Source organism: Cyclopterus lumpus, chromosome 5, assembly GCF_009769545.1.
Source record: "Cyclopterus lumpus isolate fCycLum1 chromosome 5, fCycLum1.pri, whole genome shotgun sequence".
Taxonomy (NCBI): domain Eukaryota; kingdom Metazoa; phylum Chordata; class Actinopteri; order Perciformes; family Cyclopteridae; genus Cyclopterus; species Cyclopterus lumpus.
Window position 1 is genome coordinate 6,787,784 of NC_046970.1, and position 12,448 is coordinate 6,800,231.

Below are 12,448 nucleotides of genomic sequence, written 5' to 3' on the forward strand. Positions count from 1 at the left end.
GACCACAAAAAAAAAATGTTTTCATCATGTAAATGTCTTCACATTGTATTTCATATTAGTGGATTTGCCCATTTAACCTTTCAGTTGTATTTTCTGTAAATTGTATCTCCCTACATGATATCTCTTCCCCAGGCCTTCCCAGAAACACTATGGAGGACGATGGTAAATGCCATTGAAACCAAGAGAGATAGGCCTTTATAGGAACGAGAAAATGGGCCCATAGGCACCCTTGCTAGAAAGTAAGAGACCCAGATTACAACCATCGCGGGGTGTATAGTTTTGTAGTCATATTATCTCTCTTTGTGGTTTATTTTGGTGTCTTTTATTCAATTCAGTTTATTTTGTATGGCCCAATATTACAAATTCCAAATTTGCCTCAGAGGGCTTTACAATCTGTACACAATCTGTACACATACGACATCCCAGGACCTCACATCGGATCAGGAAAAACTCCCCAAAAATAACCTTTCACGGGGCAAAAAGGGAAGAAACCTTCCCTTTATGGTTGCTTTGTCTCTGTGTTGTCATGTTATGTGTTTTTGTTGTTGTTTAGTGTTATTTTGTGTCATGTTGTGTCCCTTTGTGGTCTTGTTGTGGTTGTTTTGTGTCTTCATATAGAAATCTGCATATATATATATATATATATATATATATACATACATTTGATCATGTAAATGTTTTTACATTGTACTTCACAATAATGGATTTGTTAGTTTAACTTTTCAGTTGTATTTTCTGTAAATTATATCTCCCTATATGCATAATATACATAAACAGTATGGAGGACAATGGTAAATGCCATTAAAACCAATAGTGATAGGCCTTTATAGGCATGGACAGATTACGAGACAGTGGGCCTCTGGGCACAGACAAGTAAGAGGTCCTCCTCCTTTCTGAGATGGTAAGACACCAATATGAGAACTACAAGCAAGATGTGACTTTTTGTAGTCATTTTGTGTCTCTTTGTGGTTTGTATTGTGTCTTTATGTAATAAAGTTGTGTCTCCTTGTCGTAGTTTTAGGTTTAACTGTTGTCTTGTTGTGTCTCTTTTTGGTGGTTTTGTGCCATTTTGTAATCTTTTTGTGTATCTTTGATTGTTGTTTTGTATCTTTTTGTAGTCATGTAATATCTCTTTGTGGTTGTTTTGTTTCTTTTTGTAGTGTTATTGTGTTTGCTTGTTGTTGTGTTGTGTCTTTTGGAGCCATCGTGTGTCTCCTTCCGATTGTTTTTAGTATTTTTGTAGTAATGTTGTGTCTCTTTCAGTGACATTTCGCAGGTGATGTGTGACTTTTCCGTGCACACATCTTCTTTTTTTGTATTTTGAGGGAGGATGGGGTTCATGACACAGGTACCTTCTATTGTTACATAATGGGGGCGGGTCAATGAAATAATAATGCTACTTAGTCAGTGTTAAGTGTTCCACATTGGGTTGGTACATGCATGATGTGAGTCATATTACTACTACTGTGAGAAGCGGAAGTGTCAACAATGGCCAACTCGGCAAACAGTGCCCATGAATCAATATCGGGACAGCGTATGCGTCATGCATGTCCTTTTAAAAATAATAAAAGTGGTTTGCGGTACAAAAGCCTTGCCCAATACTTTATTTATTTTATACAATACCCCCACCAAAGAAAAAAAACGTCACCCTACGCGTCATCGCAGGGAACGCAATCTACTCGCATGCTTTTCAGGTGAGTGTTGTTGGAGGACTTCACCGCGGAGTGCAGTTTGACAACCGTGTTACCCGATGTGTGTGTGTGTGTGTGTGTGTGTGTGTGTGTGCGTGTGTGTGTGTGAACAGGTCGGGGCGCGCAGAGAGAGTTCCGGGTCCCTCCCTCGGCAAGCTTGAACAAGAACAAGACTCCCTCTGCAGCCGACGATTTAAAGAACTTCACTGCTCGGTTTAAGGCCGCCTGTTTGCGTGCGCGTGTGTTTGCGCGCGCGCGTGTGTGTGTGTGCCTGAGTCTTGACACTTGTATTGTTGCTCCACCTCCGTCGCTGCCTTGAATTTAAGTCGCTTGCAAAAAAGTTGCTGCGAGGCACTTTCTCGAGAGGAAGCAGAAGAGTTGGAGGAGGACTGCTTTTTAGTGAGGAGGAACCGAGAGAGAGAGAAAGAAGTGCACGATGGCAGAGAATAAGATGGGCCCGAACCTCCAGGCCGGAGCTGGATTCCTCGCCAAACGGGTCCAGAAGTCTTTGAATCGAGCCCAGGAGAAGGTGAGCCCGAGCAATCGACTTTAGTTGGGTTTACAGTGTGCCGTTAGAACTGTCACTAGAAGAAGAAGAAGCTGTACGGTCTGTTTTCTTATCGCGCCCGCGGTGTTAACCTATCAGATGTAATAGTGAACAGAATCTCCAGATCAGGCCCCTCAAACGGGGACCCGCCGCTCATTCAGAGGATTAGTGCAATGCGCGCGGCCGTTATGTAGGAATAACGTGCGCAACACGTTGCCCCTGTAGCGTATACGTCTCTTCCCCGAAACATACAGTCCCGTTATCCAGCTCCGCACCAGGCTGCAACGCACCCAAAGCGAGCGGATACAACTGATGTGGCAACAGGTAGAAGAGAAGAAGAACCCGTCTACGCAGGAGGAGGAGGAGGAGGGGGCACATTTGGATGATATTTGTTTGTTTGGCTGATGCATTAATAAAAATCAGCAGCTTTGACTCTCCCCCTCCGCGTCGCAGTGTTGTTCGCCGCCGCACGAACGGCCGCCACTTCCTGACTGTGCACTTCCTCTCTCTCGCTGGCGGAAGAGTCTCTTTCTCACACGACTTTTCGACTCCTTTTGATTTCAGCGGCGAGAGTTTGCGTGCACTCCGGAGTCTGCAGGACCGAAGCTCAGCGGTGTCTTTGACGACTCAAACAATATTCAAACAAAAAAATAGTGTTGTTGCTTTGTAATCCTTGGAAAAAATAGATAATAAGCATGCCTGGCATGCTGGTTTTTAAAACAGCTATGTGCACAGTGGCATGTGTGAGTGTAGTTTCAGGGGAGTCATAGGAGTATGTGGACCATGAATCTGTCATGGTTAACTGTGCCGTTAATTTTTGGCCAGGGATCCGGCTACGTTATGTCATTCCAGCTCTAGTTATTCTCGCAACCCGTGTCTAGTCGAATGTTGAAACTAACTCTGCCGTCCTCCCTCAGGTCCTTCAAAAACTGGGCAAAACCATGGAGACCAAGGACGAGCAGTTCGAGCTGTGTTTCCAGAGCCTCAACAAACAACAGGTAACCTATTTAACGCCAGGTGGTCTCTGTACCGCCGTTCACTGCGAGACTCAAATAAAGGTCCACCTTTTCTAGTTAAACGTCTTAATTTTTTATTTTATCTCGACACCACATACCAAACAGCTTGAGTTAAATGAGGCACTGTCGTGTCTTCAGAAACTAGCGTGGTGTTTTTGTTTTTGTTTGTTCCTGCTGCTGAGACGCCAACCCACAAGTTAAAAGACGAGGCCCTCGACAACAGGAAACACTTGAAGCAAGATGTACCTCCTTACTTTCGTATCTGCATAGATACCGCATGTTTTGTCTCCCCTAGGCATCTGAGTATACTTGAGCATTGTCCTTTGGCCTTGATCCTGACGAGACACGCTGCTGTCACTTCACCACCACATAAAGGGGTTGTTTACTTAATTTAAACTCAACATTTTGGTCGGGTTGATGGCAGTGTCACGGCATATGCGCAGCTCTGAATTTGGCACAGAAAGAGTGTGCGCCGTGAACAGAAGCCGGCCCGAAGGGCACTGAGTTCGCCCAGGAAGTGGCGATGCACAAATGGGTCAACTCGTCCACAGAGAACTTGACCTCCTCTGCGCTTTCTACTTTGTGTCCCACGCAGATCGATGGAAGCAGGCTGTTTAAAGACGTCAAAGCCTACCACGCAGCAGTGAAAGGTGGGTCACGCATGCACACACACAGCATCAACTTTTTTCCTCTGGAGAGTCTGAATTATAGGGAAGTGGATTTCTTCTATTCTCGGACCCTGTGTGGACTTTTGCAATTTCGTCTACGTCGCCGTCTTCTATGAGGAAAGGACAAACGCAGCACCGCATATGTGATTCATGCGCAAAGAAACAAAAGTGCTGTGTTTCTGTTGTCAGCTATTGCCCCTGCAATTGTGAGCTCTAGTCCAGGAAACCAGTGTTGTTCTCTTTGTGGGTGAAGCCAAAAACCCTTTTAAAATGAAAATGTCAAAAAGAATACCGACCACAATGCACTGTGCTGCTGATGCTAGAAGATAAGATTCTAGCAGAGTCATGATTATTTGGCTTTTTAACATTTTTGTCATATCATTTCTTGTTTCCTTCCTCAGCCGTGCATGAGACGTCCAAGCGGCTGTCGCAGACGTTGCGAGATATCTACGAACCAGAGTGGAACGGTGTGGAGGAGCTCGCGGTCATTACAGACGTAGGTCCCTAATGTGCGTTTAGATCTGAGAGCTGATGAAATCACTTTTATTTCAGCATGGTGGGTTCATTCACAGGAATTGTTTTGGGGGTTTCACGAAGCGGGATCCAAAGTTACCATGAAAATACACTCTCCGGCGACTTTATGAGGACCACCCTTTTGCCTTCAGAACTGGCTTAATCATTCGTGGCATAGATTAAACAAGATGTCGGAAACATTCCTCAGAGATGTCGGTCCATATTGTCCGCTGCACATTCGTGATGCGATAATTGGACAAATGGAAAAAAACATCATGAAATATTAAAATCCTGTGTCAACCTTTTTGAGGAGAAAAGGATTACCGTTACGGTATTTGTCTATGTAGATGGAGACCCTACTTCGATAAAGCTACCTCGATGTCCCTTCACAGGGTCAGATACCCTGAACAGTAACCACATTAGCTTACTTGCTAAAGTGTCCTTATCTAACTCACAAACATGAACACACATCTTGTCTGTCACATTGGCTTGTTGAGCGAGTGACCAAACGTTCACTGGGCTAAAGTGCGCTGTTCGTCACTTCTTAGTTAGGGCGGCGTGAATGACGCGGAAGCCAATCAGCGTTGAGATGCTCCGCCCGCCTGGCTGCTGTTGCTCTAGTAGCGCTGGAAGCGGAAGTTATCGAGACGTAATCAGTGAAAGTTACCGAGCTGTGTGAGCCTACGGGTGATGTTATGAACCCAAACATGAGGACGTTAGATGTTCCGATGTTTCTGGGATGTCCACAACAAGTATAAAGCAGAACTAGTGGTTATTTTTTCCATGGTGGATGGCGGAAATTATAACAATTTCCACCGAGTAAAGCCACGGAGATAAGCTAACTTACGTGAGTAAAGCTCGCAACGCGTTTGGTGTGAACGCAGCATAACACATTAACACCAGGATCGACAATGAACTACAAACACTACAGTTAAAGGTGCTCAATACATAATTCTGAATATATCTACTGTCTCCACGCGGCTTTCAACATGAAGACCGCGGCTTGCAGCTAACAGCGCTAACGGTACAAACGGCGGCTACAGTGCTGAATTGCAATGTTTTTAGTTTTTTTTTTACAAACCAATGAATGGAAGTGACCATATTTGGAATGCAGATTGACTTAGAGATGCTGTATACAATTCTGGTAGCGGCAGCAACTTGTAAATTGCAGTAAGCCCCGCCCTAAAGCATACACTGCTTTATGGTCTATTTGACTCTAAATGGATCATAATTTACTAAATGAGCATCATGCTGTATTAAAGAAGACTTTAAACTAGAGATTGAGAACATAAACTCTTCTTTACAATGTTTTACTGAGGGAATAAATCAAGTGAGAAGACATTTTCTCATAGACTTCTATACAATCTGACTTCATTTTGCAACCGGAGGAGTCGCCCCTGCTGGTCAGTAGAGATAATGCAGGATTTACAACTCTCCTGCATTTGCTTCCCTTTGCAGAACCGGAGCTTTCAGCCTGGTTGTGACGCCGTTAGCAGCAGCCCTTAGCTAGCTAGTGGGGCAGTATCACAGGCAGTATCACAGGCACTATATGGCACGTCTAACCGACCCGTCCACGTAACCAAAGCAAAGAGAAACTCAGATTACAATCCGCAAAGAGGGAGAGGGACTTCATCCTCTGCTTAAATAGGCATTACTCCACTATATTTTTTACAAAGCAAATAGTTGTTTGCTGCTATATTATTCCATTATTTGATATATATTTTTTAAACACATTATTCCTGACACATTGCACAACATATTTATATCCTCCTTTGCTAAGATGTCGTCCAGTATTTGGGTACAATTGTTACAGTTGCACTGATGTGATAACTGTCTCTCAGAGTGAAGACTTGCTGTGGAACGACTACGAAGAGAAACTCAGTGACCAGATTGTGCGCACCATGGAGAACTACACAAGCCAGTTCCACGAAGTCAAGGTGAACTGATGCTTTTGTTTATCCCGAATCAGTTCCTACATGCATGTATGTGCTAGAATATGGGTCTCCTCTCACTAGTTGAGTACATGTTCACTTTGGAAGCTCTTCTGTGTGTTTTTATCTCAGGAACGCGTAGCCAAACGCGGTCGCAAGCTGGTGGACTACGATTCAGCGCGTCACCACCTGGAAGCGCTCCAGAGTGCCAAGAAAAAAGACGAGGCCAAAACGACAAAGGTAGCATCAGTATTGCACAAAGCACAGATAAGAGTGTTGGCTGACGAGTGTTCTCACTGTAAGTCCTCTCAACAGGCGGAGGAGGAGTTCAACAAAACCCAGGGTGTCTTTGAGGAATTGAATAACGACCTGAGGGAGGAACTACCTGTTCTCTATCAGAGGTATGGTTGAAATGGACACGGTCCTATAGATGACACTCAGTGGAACCTCACATGGGAAGTTGTGGCTCGCGATAAGAAAAGTGAAAAGTGAAGGTAGACTCGGTGTATGAATAAACAAGGTAGAAGCGGAGTCCTGTTGACCTTGCTTATTTGGAACATGCAATATGTGAGAAGTGTGTGTGCACATGTACGAATAAGCCATTTATGTTTATTTTAAGCAATTTAGATTTTCCAATTTATAAAAAAAAAAAAAAAATGCGTTCAGATATTGAATGACTCATTCTTTACTCTATACAATTTTCAGTTTTAATTTCATGCTGAAAATGGGACTTTACGCAATATGTCTTTATTTTCTTTTTGGGAGATTCTATGCCTATGTTAGATAGCAGATAGAGTAGATATTACAGGAAATGAGTGGAGAGTGAGACACAAATGAAATGTATAAGTCTGTCTGGCAGGCACGTGGACAGACATTTTGGGAGGCAGGTGCTCAAACCAAAAAAAGGGCACCCATTACCAAAATGATTTATCAAATTAAAAATAATAATAAATAAAAAAAACACTTAAATATTTATTTTGTTGGCAAACTAACTCAAATTATCAAATTGAATAAATAAATGACAGGCAAAAGACAAAACAAGGCCATATTGTATAACCAAATGCAATCAAAAAAATATTCTAACTTAAAACTTTGGATAAATTAAAGGATCTTCATAGGAGCATCCTCCTTGGTGCCGTCTCTCTCTTCATTAAACATGACAAACGTCAGTAAACAGCTGGACAAGGCTTTGAAATCACGGATTTTGTGAGTTTTTTGTTTGTTTATTTTTTTAGGAAACGTCGGACCAGACGTAATGTTTTCAGCGGCGCTAATGTTGAGGTTAATGTATCACCAAACACCGTCATTACCTGTTTGTCTGATGCTGCGGGCCAGAGAAGAAGAAGAAGGCGTGGCGCACGAGCACTAAGTGGAGGGAAGGAGGGAAGGAGGGAAGGAGGGAAGGAGGGAAGGAGGGGAGGAGAGGAGAGGAGAGGAGAGGAGAGGAGAGGAGAGGAGAGGAGAGGAGAGGAGAGGAGCTTGTGAGCGCCGCGGAGCATGTCGGGAAGAAACTCTCACAAGAACTCAAATAAATGCCCCGTCAGATATCAAAACACATTTGGGGGGGAATTGATGACGGAGAGAGTAATTTTTATTCTTAAATATTGATGAATGAAGAAACAATTGGGCTCCAGCAGAGAAGGGGCACTTTTCTCATCCAGGGCAAAAGGGCAGGTTCTTGAGCACCACTAGGGGTCTACCTGTGCACGTGCCTGCTGTCTGGACAAACTAACTCAACACTGCACAGGACTTACTGCATTTTGTTTTCCACAGTCACTTCGGTTATTCCACCATCCGTCATTTTCAATACCGGGCATAGTAACTTTCATTGATACTCTTTTGGTATATGGGTATAGCTACCGCTTCCTGTTTCGGTTGTGCAACGGTCACCACACTTCCTATGTGCCCTAAGAGGAGCTTTCATTTTCTCAGAAAATCAACACTTTTGTATAATGAATGTGACTCTGATGAGGAACCAATCAACATTTAGTTTTTCAAAGGTTGTGCAATCAACATTTACTCCATAATGGAAAGTACTTCTTAATCTAACCACTCTAATTTGAGCAAAATGGGCAAAAACATTATTAACAAGACCTGTAATATTATTCCTGACTAGAAGCTTTAAAATAAAATAAAAATAAATAAACAGTCGCTGTGTAAATCTACCTTTTTTAGGCATGTAAAAAAAATGTACTGATGGAAATGGTCTAAGACTCTAAGCAGACGTTTTCCGGGAACGTGCGTGCGACAATGTAGCCGAGCTCCATTTGTAATCCACTCGAGAATATGTGAACCGAAAGATAAACTGAGAGCTGTCTTTGTGCTTGTAGCCGGATAGGTTGCTATGTGACGGTGTTCCAAAACATATCAAACCTGAGAGATGTCTTCTATAAGGAAATGAGCTTGGTAAGATATGACACTTTTTATTTTCTCACTCTCGTACTAGTTATTTGGAGTAAAAACTGAAAACTTCATTTCAGCTGCCTCTTTAAATTATATTTAAGGTGGGGAATTTGGGTTGCAAGCTGGTTTGTGTGCTTATGTTGCAATTTGTTGCAGCTGAACCACGAGCTGTACAATGTGATGAAGAAACTGGAGACTCAGCACTCGGGAAAAGCCTTCATAATCAAGGGTCTGAACAGGTACGGCACACGTTTCCTCATCTGTGGTCTCATCCAGCGAGTCAATTTCCCAAGGCTGTCTGTCCGCCATGTTTCTTTTCAATATCCTGGAGTACAAATACAAACTAGCTGTTTTCTGTCTGTTCAGGTAGATTATTAAAATTATGTGTGCATCTGCTTGTCTTCCTCAAATAGCACGACAAGCAAGGCAAAGAAGAGAAAGTCCCTGGTTATCTCCAATCCCATCCCTTGCAATACAGCTTTCCCAACTGACCACATCTCCATCCACTGTTCCACCGAAAATGGAAAAGACACCGAGCCCGTCCAACGAACTCAAAGCACCTCAGAAGAAACTGGCCTGCCAGAAGAAAGCATCGCCTCATCCAAAGACGTCAACTCGTCGGATTCCGAACTCAGCTCCAGCGGCACCCACACACCCCAGAGGCAGTCGGCGTCAGACAGTGAGACCAGCGACCAGAGCACAGGGAGTCGAAATTTGGAGGTGGAACCCGACCTGGCTACGAACCAGTCCGATGACTCCGGGGTGGGTGTACCAAAGTCGGAGGCTGCTAGTCAGGAAGTGTCCAATGCCTCTGATTCTGCAGATAATGCTCTGCTGGGTCCAGAGCAAGAGAATGCAAATGACCCAGCATCTGAGAGTCTGCAGCAAGAGAATGTGAGTGACCCAGCATCCGAGAGTCCGGAGCATGAGAATGTGAGTGACCCAGCATCCGAGAGTCCGGAGCATGAGAATGTGAGTGACCCAGCATCTGAGAGTCCGGAGCATGAGAATGTGAGTGACCCAGCATCCGAGAGTCTGGAGCATGAGAATGTGAGTGACCCAGCATCCAAGAGTCCGGAGCAAGAGAATGTGAGTGACCCAGCATCAGAGGAGGCAAAGCCAAAACCTGCACCAGTGCCCGCCCCTCGCCTCTCTTTCCGCTGTACAGATAGACGCGCGCTCTTACCCGCTAAGGTTGAAGAATCGGTCCACCAGGAGACGGATGATGCCAGTTCACACAACCCACCAGGCTTCCTTTACAAGGTACATAACTATTATTCAAAAGAGTACTCCACCAATTTAGCATTGCACTTGTATAACGTCTGACTGAGGACCAAATTATGAGACTGTCTTTTATTTATTCAATACATTCTTATTCCTTATCAAAAGTTGCCTTTCGGACCTAGCCAGGTTTGCCCCCTCCATTGTTTTTCTAAGCTAAAATGAGATTGACGTTGACTTTCTCAGCACCCCTTCTTTTAAAGGAAACAAACAAGTATATTTGTGGCAATTGCAGTTTAAGGTTGTGTAATAGAGAGAACGGTCGTAAAGTTAGAGGACTGATTCACACAGTGACACATGCCTAGCTAGCTGAAGTTAGCTAGCTAACATGAACCACCATACGCTCCTGGTCATGGCTTGTCTTTAATAAGCCTTTTCACTCCTAGAACGTTTCAAAATAACCCATGTAACTTCTGATGAACAGTGACCATAAGTAACACTTGCTTTGTAACAATAGCGAAAGTAAGAGAGGAACAAAGTTAGCAGACCGACTCGTAGATTGATGCACAAATGGCTAGCAAAAGTTTACTTTCAACACATCACAGATATCTCCAAACCTGCAACTGTTATTTACTAATTTAGTTGAACTCACCTTTTTAAAAAGTGAACTACCCGTTTCACACCAGGGGGTGGCGGTGGAGAGCAATGCAGCGTCCGAAGACGGCCTGCTCCAGTTTGAACAGGGAGACGTCATCCTGGTGCTCGCTGACACTCAAGAGGTTTGTGTGCGTTCTTGTGTTCTCTTCTGTTGCAACTCTAGACATTTCCAGGTTACACATTTGACTGTCAAAGTCTGCTTTGTCCATTCTTTTTCTTTTTGTGTGATGGCTTTAAATGTTTCCTGTGGGTAGTGGTCAGTGGTGGTGTCACACTGAGGTATACAAATAGAGTCTGACAGCAGGAAATGTTTCAAATGTCAAAAAGAAAATACCTATACTAAACATCAGGAGTCGTATTCACAAAACATTCCAAATGGAAACTATCCAATTAATACCGAAGATGGTGGTTTTCACAACTCTGCTATCTGAGAGTTATTCAATTGTGTTGTATATTAGTTTGTCATTTGAATAATTACCAAATTAAATAAATGAATGAAGCAAAGTTTATGGCCATCGACAGATTACTTGTAGATGTGCTAAAGAATTTCCCCATCAAAGGAAAAATTGTCACGTAACCCTTAACTTTAACATTTCTTTTAAATGAAATATAATAATTATATTCAATTTGTATTTATGCATTTACATGTTAAGAAAATTAAGTAAATACAACCCAAGACCTAATTGTCTCCATAGAAAGCAGGAAATCACAGCAAAAGTAAGCCCTTGCTCACAAAGCATTGGATGAGAAGGGTGGCTTCGTTTCCTCAAGGTCTTACATGCATTTTAATGTGTCTCGCAGCAGGAAGGCCTGGTGAAGGGGATCAGGGAGGAGAGCTGGAACCAGCACAGGGACCTAGGAAATCACTCTGGGATCTTCTCGGAAAAGCTCCTTCAGCCGGTACAGGCAGAGTGAGGCAATAGTCACTCCTCAGTCTGTAACACGTTCTTCTTCCTTCAAGCAGTTGGTGAACAAACACACACACACACACACACACACACACACACACACACACACACACACACACACACACACACACACACACACACACACACACACACACACACACACACACACAGACTGAGGGAGTGAACCCATATGTTGTGGGGTGCAGAAGTTGCGCACAGATGAGCACATGTCCCACGTGGAGCCTCACACATAAGATTTCGAACATTTTGCAAGAACTGTTTATTATTGGTAAATATTTCTGTATTTTTGCTCTTATTGCATTTTTTTTAAAAAGTATTTCTGTGAAACGCTGTGAAATAAAATACATGTTGTTGTTTTTTATCCTGATGCTGTGATCTTCTGTAACATTTCCTAATAAAGTTCTATATATAAACGAGAGGAGGATGTCATTCTGGTTTGAAATTCTACAGATTCTATCACAGCCAATGCCATATATTCTATTAATCTGGGAATGACCAATAGAAGAAAAAAAAACGGTAACCTTTTGTAAATACAGGAAGTTGTTGCTACAATACTGCAGGTAAACAGCTTGAGAAAGGACCACAGTGATTCACCACAACGGAATCTGTAAAATATTGTCAAGACCTGGAAACTGAGACACCCTGACTGATTGACTGTGGAGTTTATGGAAGAAAGGTCTGTCTTTTATAAAAAAAACACTCCTCGCTTGGCAGCTCTACTGTGTGGAAATGAGATGTGTTCGAGATTCTACACAGCACCAGACTATACACAGACGCATCCAACTGGTTGATGAGTGCAGCTACAGAGGCGGTCCTGTATCATGGGTTTTTAGACTAATTGCTGTGATTGACTGGTTGGGTGTAGGCTCTGG

At 43.2% G+C, this 12,448-nt stretch overlaps 1 protein-coding gene across 4 annotated transcripts; it reads left to right on the top strand.

Annotated features, from left to right (window-relative positions):
• Positions 1–1,746: 1,746 nt before the first annotated feature.
• bin2b (bridging integrator 2b) lies at positions 1,747–11,994 on the top strand. 4 transcript variants are annotated; one of them, XM_034533384.1, is made up of 12 exons: positions 1,750–2,220; positions 3,156–3,236; positions 3,850–3,904; positions 4,324–4,418; positions 6,277–6,372; positions 6,499–6,606; positions 6,682–6,767; positions 8,697–8,772; positions 8,926–9,008; positions 9,183–10,032; positions 10,677–10,769; positions 11,452–11,994. In XM_034533384.1, the coding sequence occupies exons 1-12, from the start codon at positions 2,128–2,130 to the stop codon at positions 11,560–11,562; spliced, it is 1,827 nt and encodes a 608-aa protein (XP_034389275.1). In that variant the 5' UTR covers positions 1,750–2,127; the 3' UTR covers positions 11,563–11,994. The 4 variants fall into 4 exon arrangements, with proteins under 4 accessions (XP_034389273.1, XP_034389272.1, XP_034389275.1 ...); XM_034533383.1 differs by having other exon boundaries at positions 1,752–2,220; positions 11,449–11,992; XM_034533382.1 differs by having other exon boundaries at positions 1,747–2,220; positions 6,499–6,767.
• Positions 11,995–12,448: the final 454 nt, after the last annotated feature.